Source organism: Squalius cephalus (genome assembly GCF_949319135.1).
Source record: "Squalius cephalus genome assembly, chromosome: 6".
NCBI classification, from domain to species: domain Eukaryota; kingdom Metazoa; phylum Chordata; class Actinopteri; order Cypriniformes; family Leuciscidae; genus Squalius; species Squalius cephalus.
In genome coordinates, this window is record NC_137127.1 from 16,060,389 (window position 1) to 16,079,874 (window position 19,486).

Sequence of the window (19,486 nt, forward strand, 5' to 3'; positions counted from 1 at the left end):
CTCAGAGAATATAGCTAATAAATACTACAAATTTTCACACTAAAAATGTGCAGGAACATATTTACAATTTGAATCACCCAGCGTGCCACACACAGATCAAGGTCACTGTTTACTGATGCCACTGATAACCATTTTGGAACGAATTTAGCAATCTTCAAAAAGTGTTTGAAATGCAATATAATTACATAATATATTAATTTAACTATATCATATAATTTATTTCACACTTTATTTCTCAACATAGTAATTTAAAAAAGGGAAACATTACAAACAAAAGTAATGTTAAACAAGTTTTCTGAATGTTGACAGTGATACATATGAGAGGCTATTCAGCAGATCATAGATACATATTGCACATGAAGAACCACACTGAGATTCAGCCTTTACTGAGAAGACTTTTGTATCAAATCAACTGCACTGTAGGCCTCTAAATATGCATTTTCACCTGCTTTACAGTAGATTCAGGAATATTCCAGGGTCATGAAACTTTAGAGAGTGTCAGAATAAATGCCTTGAGATGAACATACAATGGCAGTGTACAAAGTTTGGGGTTGGCTGTATTTATTTGATCAAAAATACAGTAAAAATTTAATATTGTGAACAATTATTAGAAATTAAAATAACAGATTTCTCTGTGAATATATTTTAAAATATAATTTATTCCTGTGATGTCAAAGCAACATTTTCAGCATAATTTCTCGTCTTCAGTGTCACATGATCATTCAGAACTCATTCTAATATACACATTTTGCTGCTCAAGAAACATTTCTTATTATCAATGTTGAAAACAGTTTTGCTGCCATTTTTGATCAATTTATTTCATCCTTATGAACAAAAGAATTAAATTTCTTAAGAAAAAAAAAAAAAAAAAAAAACCTTTCCAGATGTGTAAATCTTAGGAATCGTGTGAGAGGGATTCAGTGGAAAAAGTAATGGCAGTGTATTAGTGGGAAAAAACAAGGTTTCTATGGGACTGCTGTCACAGCGAGTTACGTTCTCCCTGTGGCTGGAGAGAGTTGAGTGTGCTGTAATATAGCTCCTGTCTGATGTGAACGTGTGAAACTGCATCCTGATCAGATAAGTGAAAATGTGTCTGTGTTTCTGAATGAGACAAAGAGAGAGAGAGTACTGTCTGTATAATACTGAGCATTCTCTATTTGGAAGTTTGAATAGAGGAAGAACATTTTCTTTGGGCATGTTGCCCTTATTTGACCCTGATGTAACTGTTCCTGACAAAAATTAAATTTTTCGACCCACGTTTTTGTTTTAGATCCTCCTTCAGTGGTCATGGAAATGTTTCTCCATAAAATCAGAAATTCAGTTTAAACATGCACGCATGCTCACACACATCCTCCTTATATCCTCCTACTCTAACCCTACCCATCACAGAAAACTTTCTGCATTTTTAGATTTTTAAAACATTTCATTTAGTATGATTTATAAGCTGTTTTCCTCATGGGGGCTAAAAATTGTCCCCACAAAATCAAATATTTCTGGTACTACTATGCTTGTGGGAATATTTATTTATTATTATTTAATTTTTTGCTCTTTAATGCAACATCATGTCTTGTATGAACTGTTCCTTACAATGTAAGGTATCTGACTAAAGGACATTTTTAGGATAACTTATATATCATGCATTTCTTCATATGGTAACATTTATGTTACCTTTGTTCTGTGAAGGTTATGTTCATAAAGTATATAAGCTAAAGTGGGCTATGGTTTTGCCCTGGTACCGTTTGTCTGTTCTTCGCTGTGTTTATTTTGTTCATTATTTATCCAGGTGAATGGATAGCAGCTCTCAGCCAGACTCTATGTGATCAGTATGACAGCTTTACTCTGAAATATTCATACTCTTTTCGCTAGAAACAGATCCCCCTGTGTGCTGATGTGTTCGTGTTTGTATGTAAGGCAGAGAGAGAGAACAAGAGAAAAAGAGAGACAAAGACAGACTAAAAGTACATCTATTTTACATAGAACTTTTATGTGTTATGTGTTGTGTTATATGAAATATTTTAGCTTTAATTTGTTAGCAGCGGTGGTTTAAAACGGATTAATTTTGAGAGACACAGCATCCCTGAGAGGGTTTAGAGTGCTGACAGCTTTAACATGCTTTAACATACAGCAAAATTGCGTAAACTCTAATCTAATCAGCTTTCAAAACACAGTGTCTGTAACAAATTCACCATATCTAACAATAACCTACAAGACAGGAACTGTCACACAGCAAATCTACATCAATTTCATTTGAATGATGTCCTGTGTGCAGTGCTGATCACCAAAATTGGTTTAAAGGGGACATATCATGCTAAATCCACTTTTTTAGCCCTTAAATAAATGCATTTTGTTGTATATTTTTAGTGTTTAGAAGTATAGAAAATGTGAAATTAGTCTCTTCAGGTGTTTCGTTGATATCTTTATATTCTGTTTTGGCCTTATTTTTCAACCTGTTCCGATTTTTCTATTCTCTATGACGTTTTGTGAACAATTACGTCACAGTATTTGCAGCGGAACTGCCAAATAAGGACATCGACTACCGGCTCAACACTTCGAGCAATCCGCCATTTTTTATTTCTCGCTACGATTTTGTAGTCCAAGCTCAAAGATGCAGAACTTACGAGAGGGTAAGTCAAAATGTTCGGTTGTTGGATGTAGTAACCCACACGCTTCATTACACCGTCTCCCAGCATCAGAACCTCTTCGAAGTGCCTGGTTGAGTTTTATTTTTAATGGAAATGTACCCATAAAGTCATTTTTGTGTGCGCGAACGCGAAGCACTTCAAGGATAACTACTTCAGCAACAACAGGGTTTTTCCTGCATTGAACTTGTTTTAGCGCCCGCCAAAGCGTTTTTTTTTTGTCCCGCCAAAGTCTTATTTGATCGGTGAGTAATGTAGATGAACTGCAGCGCTTGTGACAGGGCGCATGTTTAACTGAAAGAACGAGCAGAGAGAGAGACCCGGTCGCGCGCGCGCTCTCTCTCTCTTCCGAGCCAGGCGAAAGTGTAAACAAGACTTCACCGTCTCCAAACTAGCCGCTGTCTTGCTCTCTCTCCCTCGCACATATTAATCAAAATAAATCGACACGGTGGTAAAAGGTCGGAAGACCAAAGTTTCATGTGGAGCATTCGGAGATATTTTTTTCCTGAATTACCGTGTGAATTGTGCTAAATAAGTTGCCTTATCTTTTCTGAAAAGCGTTTCGGGCATTAAGCTGACATAAAACAACACTTTAATAAAACGAAAAAACTATCCAATGATGAAATGTTTTCTGTGTTGACACAAATCTTGGATGTCCAAAAGTTTCTGTGCCACTAGATAATCGTATCTCTGCTATCAAACTACAAAAATGGCCGAACGGGGTGGAGTTGAACCGAGTGTCACCTCTACAACCTGGAGAGGGGGCGGGGTATGACGTGTCTCATTTGCATTTAAAAAGACCGCACCAAAACGAGTTGCTCTCAGACGCACATCAGAAAAGGGGTAGAAAAGGGACCTGTGGAGCTATAATAATGAGGAATGAATTCAGACCCAAGCATTGCAGTTCCGCTTTATATAGACCACAAATGTATGATTTATATGTAAAAAGGAATGATTTAAAAGCATGATATGTCTCCTTTAATAGCTCTTCTAACACCCTTTTCTTACCAGTTGCTGGTCCATGTTGATGTCCACCAAGTTGAAGGACAGCACATGGTCCTTTGCCCCCACAAAAAGCCGACCTCTCTCCTCGTCCAATAAAAAGGTGTGATAGGCAGAGCTGTTGGCCAATCCATTGAAAGTGAGAAGGTTGTTGGACTCCAACATTTCTGTGGGGAAAAAGAGAACATAGTATATAGGATTTATTGCACATTAGAGAAATTGTCTCCGACAAACTTCAAAAGCAAGTTTGATCTTCATTTGAGAGTTATAAGGCTGATGGGAAGGCTAAAAGATGGACTTTGGCACTGACCGCGAACAGCTCAGCAGGGACGGCAGCTCTCCTCTAGTGTGTGTGAGACGTGTGACTGTGGTTTTGGCTAAAATACAGCTGGGAAAGCTGGCGGTGCTCATGGATACACATAGATATTTGCTTGTAGATTTAGCTTTTGTTCTTTATATCGTTTTTTCTATATAGAGCAAATAACTGAATGAAGCCAAGCCGTGAAATACATAAGCAATCTGTATAAATTAGTTTCAAAAACATTGATGGGACACATTTGCTGGAGATTTCTTATTTAATTTCTTTCTTTCATTATTATAGGAATAGTTCATCCAAAAATGACAATTCTGTCTACATTTACTCATCCTCGTGTTTCAAACATCACTCTGAAAGAATCATTCTATGGTGGCTGTCAAGCCACAAGAAAGCATAATAAAAATACCATGACAAAGTAACAAGTCTTCTGAAGACATGCAATAGAGCTTTGTGTGAGAAACAGATTAAAATGTTATCTTTACATTCAAATTTGAAAATGTGCATGCAGAGATGATATCTGGCTACAGTGAATTTTCAGTGAATAATAACTGAAATTGTATCTCTTTTCCTCAAACAAATCTATCATATTGCCTCAGAAGACTGGGAATATTATCACGGGTAGCCGTAGTGAAGAGACCAACAAAGATGTGGGATGCAGAAAGATGATCAAATAATATTTAATAAACACCAGGAAGAATATCAAGCAGTACATGTGTAAGAATAATTAGAAACTATGACAAATGATGGGTAACTAGAAGTAAGAATAACAATGAATCAATTTTATGGTACTTTTACATCCTTTTCGTGGGGTTAGAGAGCACTTTTGTCATGCTATATTTGCACTGAATTGAAAAGAACACTGTGAACATGCTGCCTAACATTGCCTTATATTCCACAGAAGAAAGAAAGTCATACCATGACACGAGGGTGAGTAAAGGATGAGAGAATTTCTATTGGTGGGTGAACGATTTCTTTAATGAACAGTAAGCTATAATTACAGCATGTGTCTTTAAGGGAAGTAAGATTTTCCCTGCCGTCACATTTAAATGGATCTCAAGAAAGACGTTAATAGTATCTGAGAAATATGGCAGTGTTTGGACAGTTATTGCACCCTGCGAGTGTGTCTATGTGTGTGTATCCATTTGTTAGGTTAAGGCAAGAGGGGCAATAGATAAAACACACACACACACACACACACACACACACACACACACACATATATACTGTTTATATATATTATATATATATATATATATATATATATATATATATATATATATATATATATATATTCTGACATAGAAGACATATAATGTACTTCTATGTCAGAACAGAATTCAGTGTGACAGAAGAGTTTTTCAAAGAGCGTGAACGGAAAAAGATGAGGAACAGGATAAATTAAAGAGTTAAAGAGGAGAGTGTGAGAATGGAAAGAAAAAAATCTGTGGAGTGGCACAGAGGAGAAGAGAAGGTTTCTCTTGACGAGAGGTTAAGATTAGGGTTGAGATGACTTAAAAGAGGACAGCGAGACAAGAGGAGAAAGAGAGAATGACAGTGAATCCCTCACTCGGGTTTAGAAAGCTCATTTTGTAGTGCCTGTGGTGTTTCCATTTGGCACCAGGACTAAAAAACATTTAGAATGCCTTTTACACACTCAGACACACTTGAAACACCAGGAATTCATCTCACCATCACTTAAGTGTGCATTCACGCACATACACAGGCTTTTTCTAAGACAAAAATGGTTCCTCTTAAAATACAAATTGTTCAGAAAGCTATAATCCGTCCATTAACCAAAAACACACACAAAATCTGTCACTCACCCTCATGTCGTTCCAAATCCAAAAGCATTCGTTCATCTTCAGAACACAAATGGGGGGGACATAATCTTACTTACTGAACAAAAGTCTTGACGACTCTTCAGTTCAAAGCAATGCATTTAGCAATCAAGTTGACAATGTATAGGACTTTTGTGGAGTGTATGACTATATATTTATCTTACTGTGAAAAAATAAAGAGCACAAAGTTCAATGTTTCCTCTGAGCTATGTCATTGAAACCGGTTGAATTATGTCATTGTTGCCATCACAATCTCTCTTTCCTTTTTTTAATATGTTTCATGATCACTTCTCCTTCCTCAGGTGTAAACGAGTGACTCTCTGCATTTGGTGGTTTCATATGAATGTGTAACATCAACTGACACTGGCGGTCTCATCGGATTGTCAAGTGTTCGCTTGCGTAATGCACTTACACAGGGAAGAGGTCTAATTAAAACAGACACACAAATACATTCAGCAAGAACACACACAAATACTCTCTAAAATCTCAAAATGGCTCCTAACAATTACAAACACTCACTTTTCAAGAGGAAATTAACAGTGCACTTGATTACTGTTATCGGGAACCTTTTGAAAAGCATTACATTTGAACAAATAGTCTGTGTCTGTACAAATGTATTTGTGTGATCGTTTTGAAACAGTGTGGCCTTGTTTTTCTTGTGCGCGTCATTATCGAAACAATAAATCAATCAACTTTACGCAATTTTTAATCAGTCAGGGGAAAACAAAGCATGATTTACTGTTTACATTTATTAGCACCTCTGTTATGATCCTGACTGTTGCCAGGGCATTAACGGACAGATTCCAAAGGTAGAACATCATGTAAGTAGTTCATGATTCAGCTCATTGTGCATGTCTTAGTGAGCGTGTGATCAGGTAGAGGTGTGAGAAGTGTGTTTAATTGGGCTTGATAATCAAATGCCATCTGAGAACATGAAGTTCACAACCTTGAGTAAAAAAAAAAACTGATTTTGCATAAAATGTGAACATGCGATTTATTATTTAACTGCCGAGTAAAAAAGTACTTTTTTAATCAGTTATGTCCATTACTTTCTCTCTCTCTCTCTCTCTCACACACACACACACACACACACACACACACACACACACACACACACACACACACAGTACACACTCACAGAGAGAGAGAGAGAGAGAGAGAGAGAGCTAACAAAACTTGACGTGCCTGTGGTGACATTTTTGCAAAATGATTTTAAGTAGCTTCTTGTACGTTTGATACTAAATGATATTAATTTGCTTCTTGTACACTTTCAAGATGAAATATCCAGTGAGTGGTGCAAAATGCAGAGTTAGTTTTATCTGAAACAGATGAACGTGAATCTGGCAACGTTTTATCACGGCAGTTCGTTCAGAAATTAAATGTTTGACAAGTGGCGCCAAAAAGGTTACTTCTCTAATAATAATAATAATAATAACAAACGTGAGATAAATACGCATTTGCTGAAGCAACCCTGCCATTTTAGCTCACGTCTACAAGTCTTTGACAAAGACACAAGTGCGCATCACAAGTGCGAGCAAGTTAACGATGTCAGAAAAGCCATTCATACACTGATGAGCCAAAACATTGTGACCACCTGCCTAATATGCTGTTGGTCATCCGTGTGCTGCCAAAACACCAACCCACCGAGTCATGGACTCCACAAGTCCTCTGAAGATGTCCTGTGGTATCTGGCACCAAGACGTTAGAAGCAGATCGAGGTGGAGTCACAATTGATCGAACTTGAAGGTCCAGCACATCCCACAGATGCTCAATTGGATAGAGATCTGGGGAATTTGGAGGTTCAACACCTTGGGATCCTGGGGAAATTGTGAACACCTTGAACTCTTCATCATGTTCCTCAAAACATTCCTGAACAACATGTCCAGTGTGGCAGGGTGCATTATCCTGCTGAAAGAGGTCACTTCCACCAGGGAACACCATTGTCATGAAGAGGTGTACCTGGTCTGCAACAATGTTTAGGTAGGTGGCATGTATCAAATTTGAACATGAATGGCCGAACCCAGAGTTTCCCAGCAAAACATTGCCCAGAGCATCACACTCCCTCCACCGACTTGTCATTGTCCCAAAATGCATCCTGGTGCCATCACTTCCTCAGGTAGACGGCACACAATTACATGGCCATCCACGTTATGTAATAATGGGTCATCAGACCAGGTGACCTTCTTTTACTGCTCCAAGGTCCAGCTGTAGGTGCTTTCGATGGCAGGGGTTATCATAGTCACTTGTGCCACAGTAGACCTTCTGTTGGCCCATACCCTCGTGCAGCAATGAGCCTTGGGCCGTGTTGCTCGTTTGTGGTTTGGCCCTCCTTGGATCGCTGTTGGTATATTCTCACCACTGCTGGCCGGGAACAACCCACAAGCCTTGCCGTTTGAGAGATATTCTGACCCAGTCGCTGTGCCATAACAATTTGTCCTTTGTCAAAGTCGCTCAGATCTTTATTCCTGCTAATTTTTTCATGCAACCAACACGTTGATAACTGATTGTTTGCTTACCATCTAATCTACCCAGAACTTAATACGTGGCCTTGTTAGGAGATGATCAATGATATTCACTTCATCTGAGACTGGTCATAATGTTTGACTCTTTAGTGCATTTGGAGCTTGTTATGTGATGCAAATGTCAAAATGTATTAGTTTACAATTCGTGAACTATGGTAAAAGTGTTTTGAGGTCATAATATAGCATGGGAATAAATCTTCATTCATTGATAATCTGCCCCTGCAATCATAATTTGTGTGAAAAGGAATAAAGGTTGATGGAGTTTTTCTGCCACTGCAGTGATTTGAATAAGAAGGTTTTTTTTTTTTTTTGCGAATTGCAGAAATGTAGGTAGAGGCATGTTTTTCTAATGAGCCTGAGTTTTTGTTTTTGGCAGGTTTCGCTCAGATTCAACTATAGTGACAGTTGCTGTGTGAATCAATACTGCATGAGCTGTAATCATCATTTAGCCTAGAGTTATTTATCTATTAAAGATTACCTGAGAACACCCTGAGGAACAAGTTCTCAGAATCAAGGGTTTGAGCTGTCAGAAACAAAGACAAGGAAGAGTTTCAGTCTACAAGGATGTAACCAAATTTTCAAGATTGTGGGGATCAAATGTATAACTTTAGGAATCGAATCTGAAATTAAGTTGACTAAGAAATTGTCCTGACTAATTACTATCTTTAATTACTTAAAACATTTCAGTTCCAGGATAATAAGTGTAGGTTTGTTCATGAACTAATAAATAATAATAAAAAATAACTAATAAAAAGTTAAAGGGCCCTATCTTGCACCCAGCGCAATTGACTTTGTACACCGACGCATGTATCATTCGTATTTTGCACCCGACGCACAGCGGACTTTTCCCTCCACAGATGCACGTTGGTAAATTAGGGAATGAACTTGCGCTCCCGGGGGGCGGTTCAGCGAAAAGAGGAGGCGTGTTCTGGTGCAAACGTTCCCTGGTGCTATTTAGCAGTTCCAGAAAACAATTCCGCCACAAACCAGGAAAAACCTAGTCTAAAGTCAGTGGTGTGTTCAGTTGCTATTTTAAGGGCGCATGCTTGGCCATAATGTAGCGTGTGCACAACGCGCATAAACTTTGCTTCTCTCATCTACACAGACGCAGCAGTTATCATTTTTGCAAACCATACATAATTACAAGGAAAAATATTCCACATGAGGGAAATCATTGTGGTGTCCATGAAGAAAAAATAGGCATAAATCTAGCTTACACATTTACCAAAATTATTATACGCCTGTTTAACCTAAGCTTATTTGAGTGGGTTTCTCCCATTCCCATACAATGTCACTTCTCTGTCTTTTACGGCCCTGACGAGCACGTTGGTCTCCTCGGCTGTGAACCGCTCCTGGCATGCGCCTGGCAAATCTGCCGTTATAATAGCAATCCGCCATGTATGGGATGAATATGTGCATGCAACAAGTAAGATGTGAATTTGTGGATCAGGTGACACGCGTGTATTCATTGACTCGTTTCTGAGTCAATCCTATTTGATTCATTTGGATTTTGAGACTTTGCCAGTTTAGCCTTGCACGATCCACACACAGCTGTCTAGGAAAACCCGCTACCACTAGATGGCAGTATGTGCTAAACAGACAACGGCACCGTAATCAAGCGTTCTTTTCTCATATAATACGCTTTATGTGGATTAAAAAAGTGATATTGAAGCAACAAATTTAGTACACAATATAGGCCTAACTTATTAATAAAGCATACTTTGTAGAGGAAAAACAGATTATGAACAACACCCGCAGGTGTGCGTGCGCGCGCGCGTGGTTTAATGGCTGTCATTGGAGTGTACTTAAATTTGTCCACGAAAATGTCTTAAGATTTCAGGATAATTTCTTAATTATTGCAACAAATCAATCAGTCCAGTGAAAACAATCCAGTGAACGAACAAAGTTTTTAAAAACTATAATTTGCCATCACTGCTAGACTGTTACGCGCCGGTTCGCAATCGCATCATTCTAAAATTCAAACAGAAACAAATAACAAATACTTTTGCGGTCTGTTTTTTTACCAGGCAGTTTCTCAGTCGCGATGATGAAGGAAAATAGCTCAAGTGGTCAGGGAAAAACAAGATCTCGTAAAAGGAAGACGATCAGTGTGTGTTAAAGGGAACGAAAATGAAGAGAAAAAAGAAGCTGAAGGTGAATTGGTGAAACCTACCGCGGGGTCTTGAACCCATGGAGTAACGTTAACTTCAGGTAAGTGCAGACTCACTAGCCTGGAAACTAACGCTCACCATATTTCATATTAACCAAGTTAACGTAATTCAGTTTATTCAGCATCAGCATATGGTCTTAATTAGAAGTGTGATCGTTGTAACGTAAAAATATATATTTATATAGGCTATATTTTGACGTCTTATTTTATCTCTAGGACGGTTATTAGAGAACATGAATGACAGACGATAACTGATTACACTGAACAAATATTTTTTAATATCTTAATAAAATCAAACAATTTAAATACATATTTCACATTCACATTTTTAATACACACGATTAAATTTAAATAAATATAAGTAATATAATGTATCGATAAAATAAAAATAAATACACTTAAATTAATACATAACGTATGCTACTAATGATACTATGTGATATGTAGCCTACCATATTTTTGCATGGTAATTCAAGGTATAAAGTCTTCTTTGGCATTATCACTATTTATTTAAATAAACAAATATGTTGTTATGAGGATGTAATGTCTTCTTGTGTCTGGAAATGTGCCATTAATGCCATCACAGTGATCTAAAAAGGTACAGGTATGTCTCATTTTTTTATGCTTATGCAGGCATTTGTTTGACATGATGATTGTGTTCAACATGTCTTCCTTTATTTCTGTTACATTTTGCAGAATACCTCGATCAGGGAAAAATACTTCTATGCTTCCTCCAGAGTTTTCTCTCAAATGGTCTGGAGATCAACTGACTCACCAACACGTACGCCGCGCAACATTCTTTCCACATTAATTATTTTTTGAGAAATGATAATCAGTCTGATAATCAGTCTTTGGTACAGAAAAATGTCTCCTGAAATCACTTTAATCAATGGCATTTGCTAAGGACAGCATCACTTTTACGATCAGGGTTTTGGATTTTTTTTTTTGGGATTGATTTGGGAAACCTGTGATACAAAGTTAGTTAATCTATGATGTGCTGTTACATTTAAGTGATCAGACATATGATTTCCATCTGCCAGATGAAAACAAAAAAGGCAATGGCTTAGTCATACCATGGCACCCTAGCATTGTGGCATAAGGTTTTGCATGAGCAAACACCACTGAAGAACTGTAAAAAAAAAAAAAAAAAAATACTGTTTACATTGAACTTTTAGGTGTAACTTTTTTAGGTGTGGATGAACAGTGGATATCTATTGTAAGTATGGTGATTGGATATGTAATGTGTATTGCATTTATTTCTTGGGTGATCACAGCATTTGGGAGCATGTCTGCGACTGGCAATGCATACAAGGTAAAGGTGTTTGTTTATTGTTTGTATTTGTTAAGTTGGTTTATTCAAACAATCATTTGGCTCAGACAGTATCTTTTTATAGAAATAATGTTTAATAGTGCTATGTTTTCTGTTTCAAAGGATATCATGGCAGAAATATGCTCCAACCTGTTGAACAAAGGCATGTTTTTCTCGCTTAAAGAATTCACCAAAGCCATCTTGATGAAGTTGGACTGTGAGTTCTTCAATGCTGGTGACATCATCATTCATCAGAGTGCTCAACCCGACAAAATGTTCTTCATTGACTGTGGACGGGTTCTTGTGAAGAACGAGGCTTTCCAGATGGAGCTGTGTGATGGAGATCACTTTGGAGGTGATGTATGAGAATCGGTCTAGTAACGGTCTGGTCCACATTGCAGTGCTAGTCAAGTCAAATTTAGCGCTTTTCAAATACACATTGTTTCAAAGCAGCTTTACAGAAAATCATGTTAATGTTTATAATATCTGAATTTCTGCATGCCTCTGATAGTCACATTTATCAGATTAGAGATGGGCGATAATATAGTTTACATTTTGCAACAATACAAGCAATCAAGCAGTTGAGATCTGCTGTATACATTATGCTGATACTGTATGAATGCGAATAAAGTTGGACATGCTTAAATATCCAACCTTATATAAAGAGCTGGGCAAAAATGTTATAACATTTTGCAAAGAAATAAAAAATCAGGCACCTGAGACTATTTAATTAGTTTCAGCTGCCTGATTTTTATATATATATTCATACACACTAGTGCTGCACGATTAATCGTATCGCAATCGCAATCGCGATGTCAAGCCTACGCGATTGTATGACGCAAAATGCTGCGATTTTATATTAAATAAACAAATTAGCGCTGTTAACGCACTTATTAATGCAAATGCTTTTAAACCATTCATGCGCGATAAGACATAAAAGAACAAGCTGCCTGTGAATGTCCTCCTGACACACACACACACACACACACACACACACACCGACGCGCGCCAGTATCAAGTTCTCTTTCGCGGTAGAACGAACAACACACATGTATGCCAAAATGAACGCGCTGCCTGTGAAGTGACAGACAGAAAGACTCGCGCTAATATCGTGCGTGCGCACAAAACAGCATGACAGAATACAGTTCTCTTTCGAGCTTGAACGAACAATAACACACACAATTATGCCAAAATGTCTTTTTGTCGAGTGTCTTCATAACATAAGAGTATCTTATGATGAACATGAAGAGTTGTGATGACTCGTGAAAGAATGAGGCGCGTGTGAGATCCGAGTCTCTGACAGCGGCTGGTCTTAAAGGGACAGTACACAGTAGCCACTAATGACATCTGTCGCTAAAGTTATTCTTTTTTTCTTTTTTCTTCTTCTTCTTATTTTTCTTTACCCCTGACATGTATGGTTATATGTACTCTTGTATGTAAATTATGTTTTGTTCTTGTTAAAATGCAATAAAAAAAAATAAAAAAATCTGTCGCTAAAGTTAATCAAAGAACAAAGGGAACAGAGAAAAACACTCACTGCTCTTGACTAAAGAACTTTTTTCTTTAGGCTGATTATCACTAATCTGTGTGTGCATTTATTTTCCTTGAGAACCAAGCAAGTTGACTCATGAAACCATTTGTTTATTATATCGCATATCGCAATCGTAATCGCAATATTGACCTCAATTATCGCAATATGACATTTTCCCCAAATCGTGCAGCCCTAATACACACACATAATAGATATATGTAATATACTATATTTATGTTAATATATATATATATATATATAATGTTAAAAAATATGCTATTTTTAAGAAATACTTAAGAACAAGAACATTTGGACATCAAAACATGCACACTTAGAGCGGGTGTTTAAACTTTTGCTTTAAATGCCATTTGTTTCATATCAAAAGGAACCTCTTGTCTGTCGCTATGTTGTCAGTGTCCTCTTTACTCTGCAATGTTATTCACTGCATGAGAAAACAGACGTGTAGTGTGAGAGCATGAGGACAGCGTCAATTACATGAGTTTCACACTCAAAAATGCTCATTAGATTACAGAGCTTGTCAGATCAAGAAAATGTTCCCAGTTTTGTGTGCAGTATTGATCAGATGGTCAGTCAGATAACCTTTGCTGTGAAACTCCAATGTGTTTTAAACAACCAGCCTCATACTCAACATTTTAAGAAGTTTTGTGTTTCTGCAGAGATCAGCTTCCTGTTTGGTGGAAGGCAGTTTCTGCGCTGACCACCTGCAGCCTTTTCACCCTGTCATTACAAGAGTTTCAGGAGATTGAGGAAGAGTTCCCACATGTTGTGAACGAACTGAGGGGAGCAGCTCAACAGCTCAAAAATTATCTAGAAAGTAAGTCTTGCATTATGAGTTGCTTTGTACGGTCATCTTAGTTTTGTCGTGGCCATGACACATTAACTTGTGGGAACGTGATAATTTGTGGCCACATGATCATTTTGTAGAGCTAATGCATCCTTTTTTCGTTTAGTAGTGGGAAGTTCGGATCATTTTACGCAGTCAACACAAAATGAACAAATCACAGAGGCCTCGTTTACACTGTCAGTGAAATGTGACCCATTTCCGATTTTTTGCTCATATGTGACAGATCCGATGTGTTCTATGACAGTGTAAACAGACATGCATTCAGATATTTTGAGATCGGTTTCAGGCCTCATTCATATGTTTAAATAAATCGGATATAAATCAGATATGTGCCAATGCGACTGTCATGTAAACATGCTGATCGGATTTTCTGAGGCATTAGGTTTAATGATGAGAGAAACCCCGACGTGCATCTGCAAAGGGACGGATGGCCCGATGAAACGTTGTGTCGTCGTAGGAGAGGAATTTGAAAAAACGTTGACACAACAAAATTTCGGACCCACTGCTCCTCATTAAAGCCAATATTTAAACATAATATGCTCCCACCAGTCCTGAGATCTCTCTCACTCACAATAACTGAAGCATATGTGCAATGATGGCACTTTTCGTCCTCCTTCACCTCAAAATCATGGTGATGTTTGGCGAACTTCGCGTATATCGCAGAGCTAGCATCAAGAATATTTCGCGTCCGCCCATCTGTGCAAGAGAATTTAACCCTTTAAGCATGCGCGATGTTTCAGATAGTATGGCAAGTGTGAACACATGAATCGGACATGGGTCACAGTTGAAAGAACGTGTAAACGGATGGTCAAAAAAATCGGATAAAGGTAACAAATCAGAATTGGGCATCAAGACCTGCAGTGTAAACGAGGCCTCTGAGGCCCCGTCCACACTACTGCGTTTTCGTTTAGAAACGGAGAATTAAAACGAATACGATCTCCGTCCACACCAGCGTTTTAGCTGCGTATTAGAATTGATCTCCGTCCACATTAAAACGACTGAAAACGCGGATCACGTGACCATTCACCAACACTGGGCATGCGCGTGCCGGTGTAAACACAACTTCATTGATAAAATTATCCCACCATGCGCTGGTTCTTCCCGGGTTAACCAAAACCGACGCTCCATGTACGGTCGATACCGCCGCTGCACACGGGAATCGTCACAGATCGCTCAAATAATAGCTTGCCTCCGGCGCATGTAGGCAGTTATAGCATTGTAAAATGCAGAATTTTCTTGGACAACAGCTGCTAGCAAAGATATACGCCATGACTGATGACACCCAATCATAGAGCCGAGCGTGAGCCTCTACTACGTCATCGTTTCTAAAGGCCTCCGTTTTGACCCGTCCACACTAAAACGCCCTCCGGAGATTCAAAACGAAAAACGGGTCGGCAGCGTTTCTAAACTTCTCCGTTTTGGGTCTCCGTTTTTGCCGTTTTAGTGTGGACGGGAGGTGCAAACGTAGCAAAAGGTCTCCGTTTTTAAACGAAAACGCAGTAGTGTAGACGGGGCCTGAGACAACTCGGTAATCCCAAGTCATATTACACCGTGTGCTAACTACACGCGATGCCGTGACGTGCTATAAAAGGTATCTTTACAATGTTAATCAGAGTTTTTGTCCTAACCAGCCGTGACGGCGACACTATTTTAGAAACGGTTTCTATTTTTCTGCGACATTAAAATGAATTAATTTACCTCAGATCTTGAAATTAAACAAATGGAAACAAGAATGTTTAAACTGTGAACAAAGTATATTCTTTATTACGGCCTAAGCCTTATGAGTGTTCGAATTTTGTGTGTATCTGTTTCTGTGCTCTGATTAGTTTCTCTCTCTCTTCTTTCTCTTGTTAGGCTGCGCACCTGTGCCCCGTTGCTCTAATGGCTCCTGTTGAGTATAGAAGAAGAGTGTGAAACAGAATGAGGCATATAGCCGTATAATAAATGTTTAAATTGCACTTTGCCTTGCGTGTTCTTTTATGTTGCTTACCCCTTTTCAACGAGCATTTTAAAAACACAGGTTCGTAACATCTTTGACAAAGATTATTTTAGTTACTCAGTAGCCTATGTATTTTCAATAATGTTTAAATGGTGTAATATTTGTGAATTTGATTATGTAGCCATCTTATCCATTTTCTTGCGAGTGCCGTCAAGATTACTCTCTGGTGCTGTGAACCTAATTCTATTCTCAGGATATTTTTATACCCTACAATTTATAATCGTTTAAATATTGATTGCAAAGGATGGAAATCGACCCAAACAATCTGTAAAATAGTTTAAATGTGCCTTATCCATCACATTCCGTGGCTGTTCCCGAAAAAACACGTTCTGTTCATTTATTTTACTTCTTTCCAAGTACTTCCAGTTTTCTTTGTGGTTCTATTGGTGTTGTTCATAATCTGTTTGCCTCTACAAAGTACGCTTCATTAATAAGTTAGGCCTATATTGTGTACTAAATTTGGTGCTTCAATATCACTTTCTTAAGCCACATTAAGCGTATTATATGAGAAAAGAACACATGATTACGGTGGCGTTGTCTGTTTTAGCAGACTCGTGCATCTAGTGGTAGGAGGTTTTCTCAGACAGCTGTGTGTGGATCGTGCAAGGCTAAACCGGCAAAATGAAAGTCTCAAAATCCAAATGAATCAAATAGGATTGACTCAGAAACGAGTCAATGAATACACGCGTGTCACCTGATCCACAAATGCACATCTTACTTGTTGCATGCACATATTCTGACCTACATTAATACAATATTGAGGTTTTGTATCAACAACTATGTCTCTATTTGTACAAAATGCTGCACATTCATGCATTTCTGGATTTTGCACACACAAGTTGTATTGTATTAGTTTAAATGTAGTGACGCACATTTGTGAATTTGAAAAATAAATGGGTGTGCACACATTAATAATTAGCACCAGGCCTATTAATTTGTAGTTGTTTGTGTGTGGGTTGTAAAATGCTTAAAAACCGCGAAAGGAAAGTCTCAAAATCCAAATGAATCAAATGAGATTGACTCAGAAAAGACGTCAATGAATGCACGCGTGTCACCTGATCCACAAACACACATCTTCTTTGTTGCATGCGCAAATTATGATACACTAATACAAAAGAAAACATTTGTATTCACAAAAATGTCTCTATTTGTACAAATTGCTACACATTCATTACATTTTTAATTTTGCACACGCAAGTTGAAAGGCATTTGGTTGTAGATAGTAAAACATTTCTGCATATCTTTATCAAGTTCATGGATTATAGTGCTTGCACATGTTATCATTTTGATACTATATTCATCCCATAGCCATGGAACAAGCGCGCCTGCTCTTAAAGGGAACGTGAGATGACGCTCTGATTGGTTTATTTCACGTTACGCCCGAACCACACCTATGAGTAATGTAGCTACTTCAGACCAACCCATTTTAGATTTGCGTCGGGCGCAAGAGTCATTTATCCCGCCGGTATAATAGTAACAGCGCCCGAGATCCGCCCACAAAGTTACTTGCATTTCGTGTTTGATACTTGCGTTTCAGATCGTTAAAATAGGGCCCAAAGTCTATAAGGAATCTGCATAAATTATTGATTAAAATGTGTATGAATATATATTGATGATCGCTAGCCTTTCAACATGGTGGAAATGAGAAGAGTATAGTTAAAAGAAAACAGTATTTCCAAAATGCAACATGCTTCAACTTCAGAGAAAAATACAAAATGATGTCTTTATGCTTTATATGCAATACTGTTCAAATTTTGGGGTCAGTAAGATTTGTTTGTTTTTTAAGAATGAATACTTTTATTCAGTAAGGTTGCATTAAATCAATTAAAAGTGACAGTAAATAAATTTAAAATGTTACATAAAATTTCTATTTCAAATACATGTTTTTAGTTTGAACTTTCTATTCATCAACGAATCTTGAAAAAAAAATACTAACTGTTTTTGACTGATAATAAGAAATGTTTCCATTGCAGCAATTTAGCATATTAGAATGATTTCCGAAGGAACATGTGACACTGAAGACTGGAGTAATGATACTGAAAATTCAGCTTTGCCATCACAGAAATAAATTACATTTTAAAATATCTTCAAATAGAAAACAGCTATTTAAAATTATAATAATATTTCATAATCTTACTGGGGTTTTTTCAATACTGGTAATTTACTGTTATTTTTATCAAATAAATGCAGCCTTGGTGAGCATAAGAGTTTTCTTTAAAAAATAGTAAATAAATAAAAATCGTATTAACCCCAAACTTTTCAACGGTACTGTATCATAACTTAGCCAGTCAGGACAAAAACAGGCAATGTTTTATATTTGAGATTCCAGAACATACGGTGCCCCTGCCTGGCATTGTGGGTAATCTACAGCACCAGCACGCAGTCACACAGGAGGAAGTGGCTTTAGACATGCTGCTATTCTGAACCTCACCAGTTTAAACAGCACACAAACAGGACTATGCCAGGAGAAGAGCTAGTCTCATCCTCTTCAAACCACTGAGACCATCTCTCTGTATAATTCCATTCATCTATTGTTGTGGAAAAACCTCTGAGAGCCCAAGCAATGAGGGGAGGGCAGGTGGAGGCAGAGGAACGGTCCCATCTGAAGCTGATAAAAATAAACTTCCCTACCCTACATACTGCCTGCACTCTCTGCGGGGCACGTGTGTGTGTGTGTGTGTGTGTGTGTGGGCAAACGAAACATGAGTGCTACACACTCACCTTTTTCCATTCATCTCAGCATGCATGTCCATCTAATCAAATCTGGAGTTCTGATTATTTGCGTACGTGATCGTTTAAACCCTTTCCGCAGGGTCCAAATATGATTTTAAGGCAATCAAATACCTAAAATCAAATCGAATCCAATTTTCATCATGTCTTTTTGCTTTCCAAGGGGAAAACTGTATTATGGCATAAATGTTTTCCATTTCACAGGAATTTGGCGGAGTATTGTTTTAGGTGTGTGCGCTCTAACGCTGTGGCTTTATTTCTGAAGAGGATAGAGTTCACATGCTGCAAACGCAACCCAACACCAGATTCTTGGCGTGTTTGTGAATTAAAAGCTTAATTAAAGTGAAATAAAACTTCTCTCATTCCTTCATGAGATTATAGCCGTCTTAAAACATTCACTTTGGAATGGGATAGCTTTACACTAAAAACATTATTCCATCCCACAAATTTGCACACACACACACGCTCACACTGAAGTAGCCAATCTCTTGTTTCTGTACTAGCTACACCAACATGCAGCAACAGATTCTCATGTTCTTTATGCATTTCCACACCACTTCACATT

General features: G+C 37.9%; 1 protein-coding gene across 1 annotated transcript in view; it reads right to left on the reverse strand.

Annotated features, from left to right (window-relative positions):
* sema3ab (sema domain, immunoglobulin domain (Ig), short basic domain, secreted, (semaphorin) 3Ab) overlaps window positions 1-19,486 on the reverse strand; it is a 102,942-nt gene that overhangs the window by 19,672 nt on the left and 63,784 nt on the right. Inside the window, exon 5 of the mRNA XM_079874281.1 lies at window positions 3,648-3,808. Within this exon, the coding sequence (XP_079730407.1) occupies window positions 3,648-3,808 (161 nt within the window). The remainder of the gene's footprint in view (window positions 1-3,647; window positions 3,809-19,486) is intronic.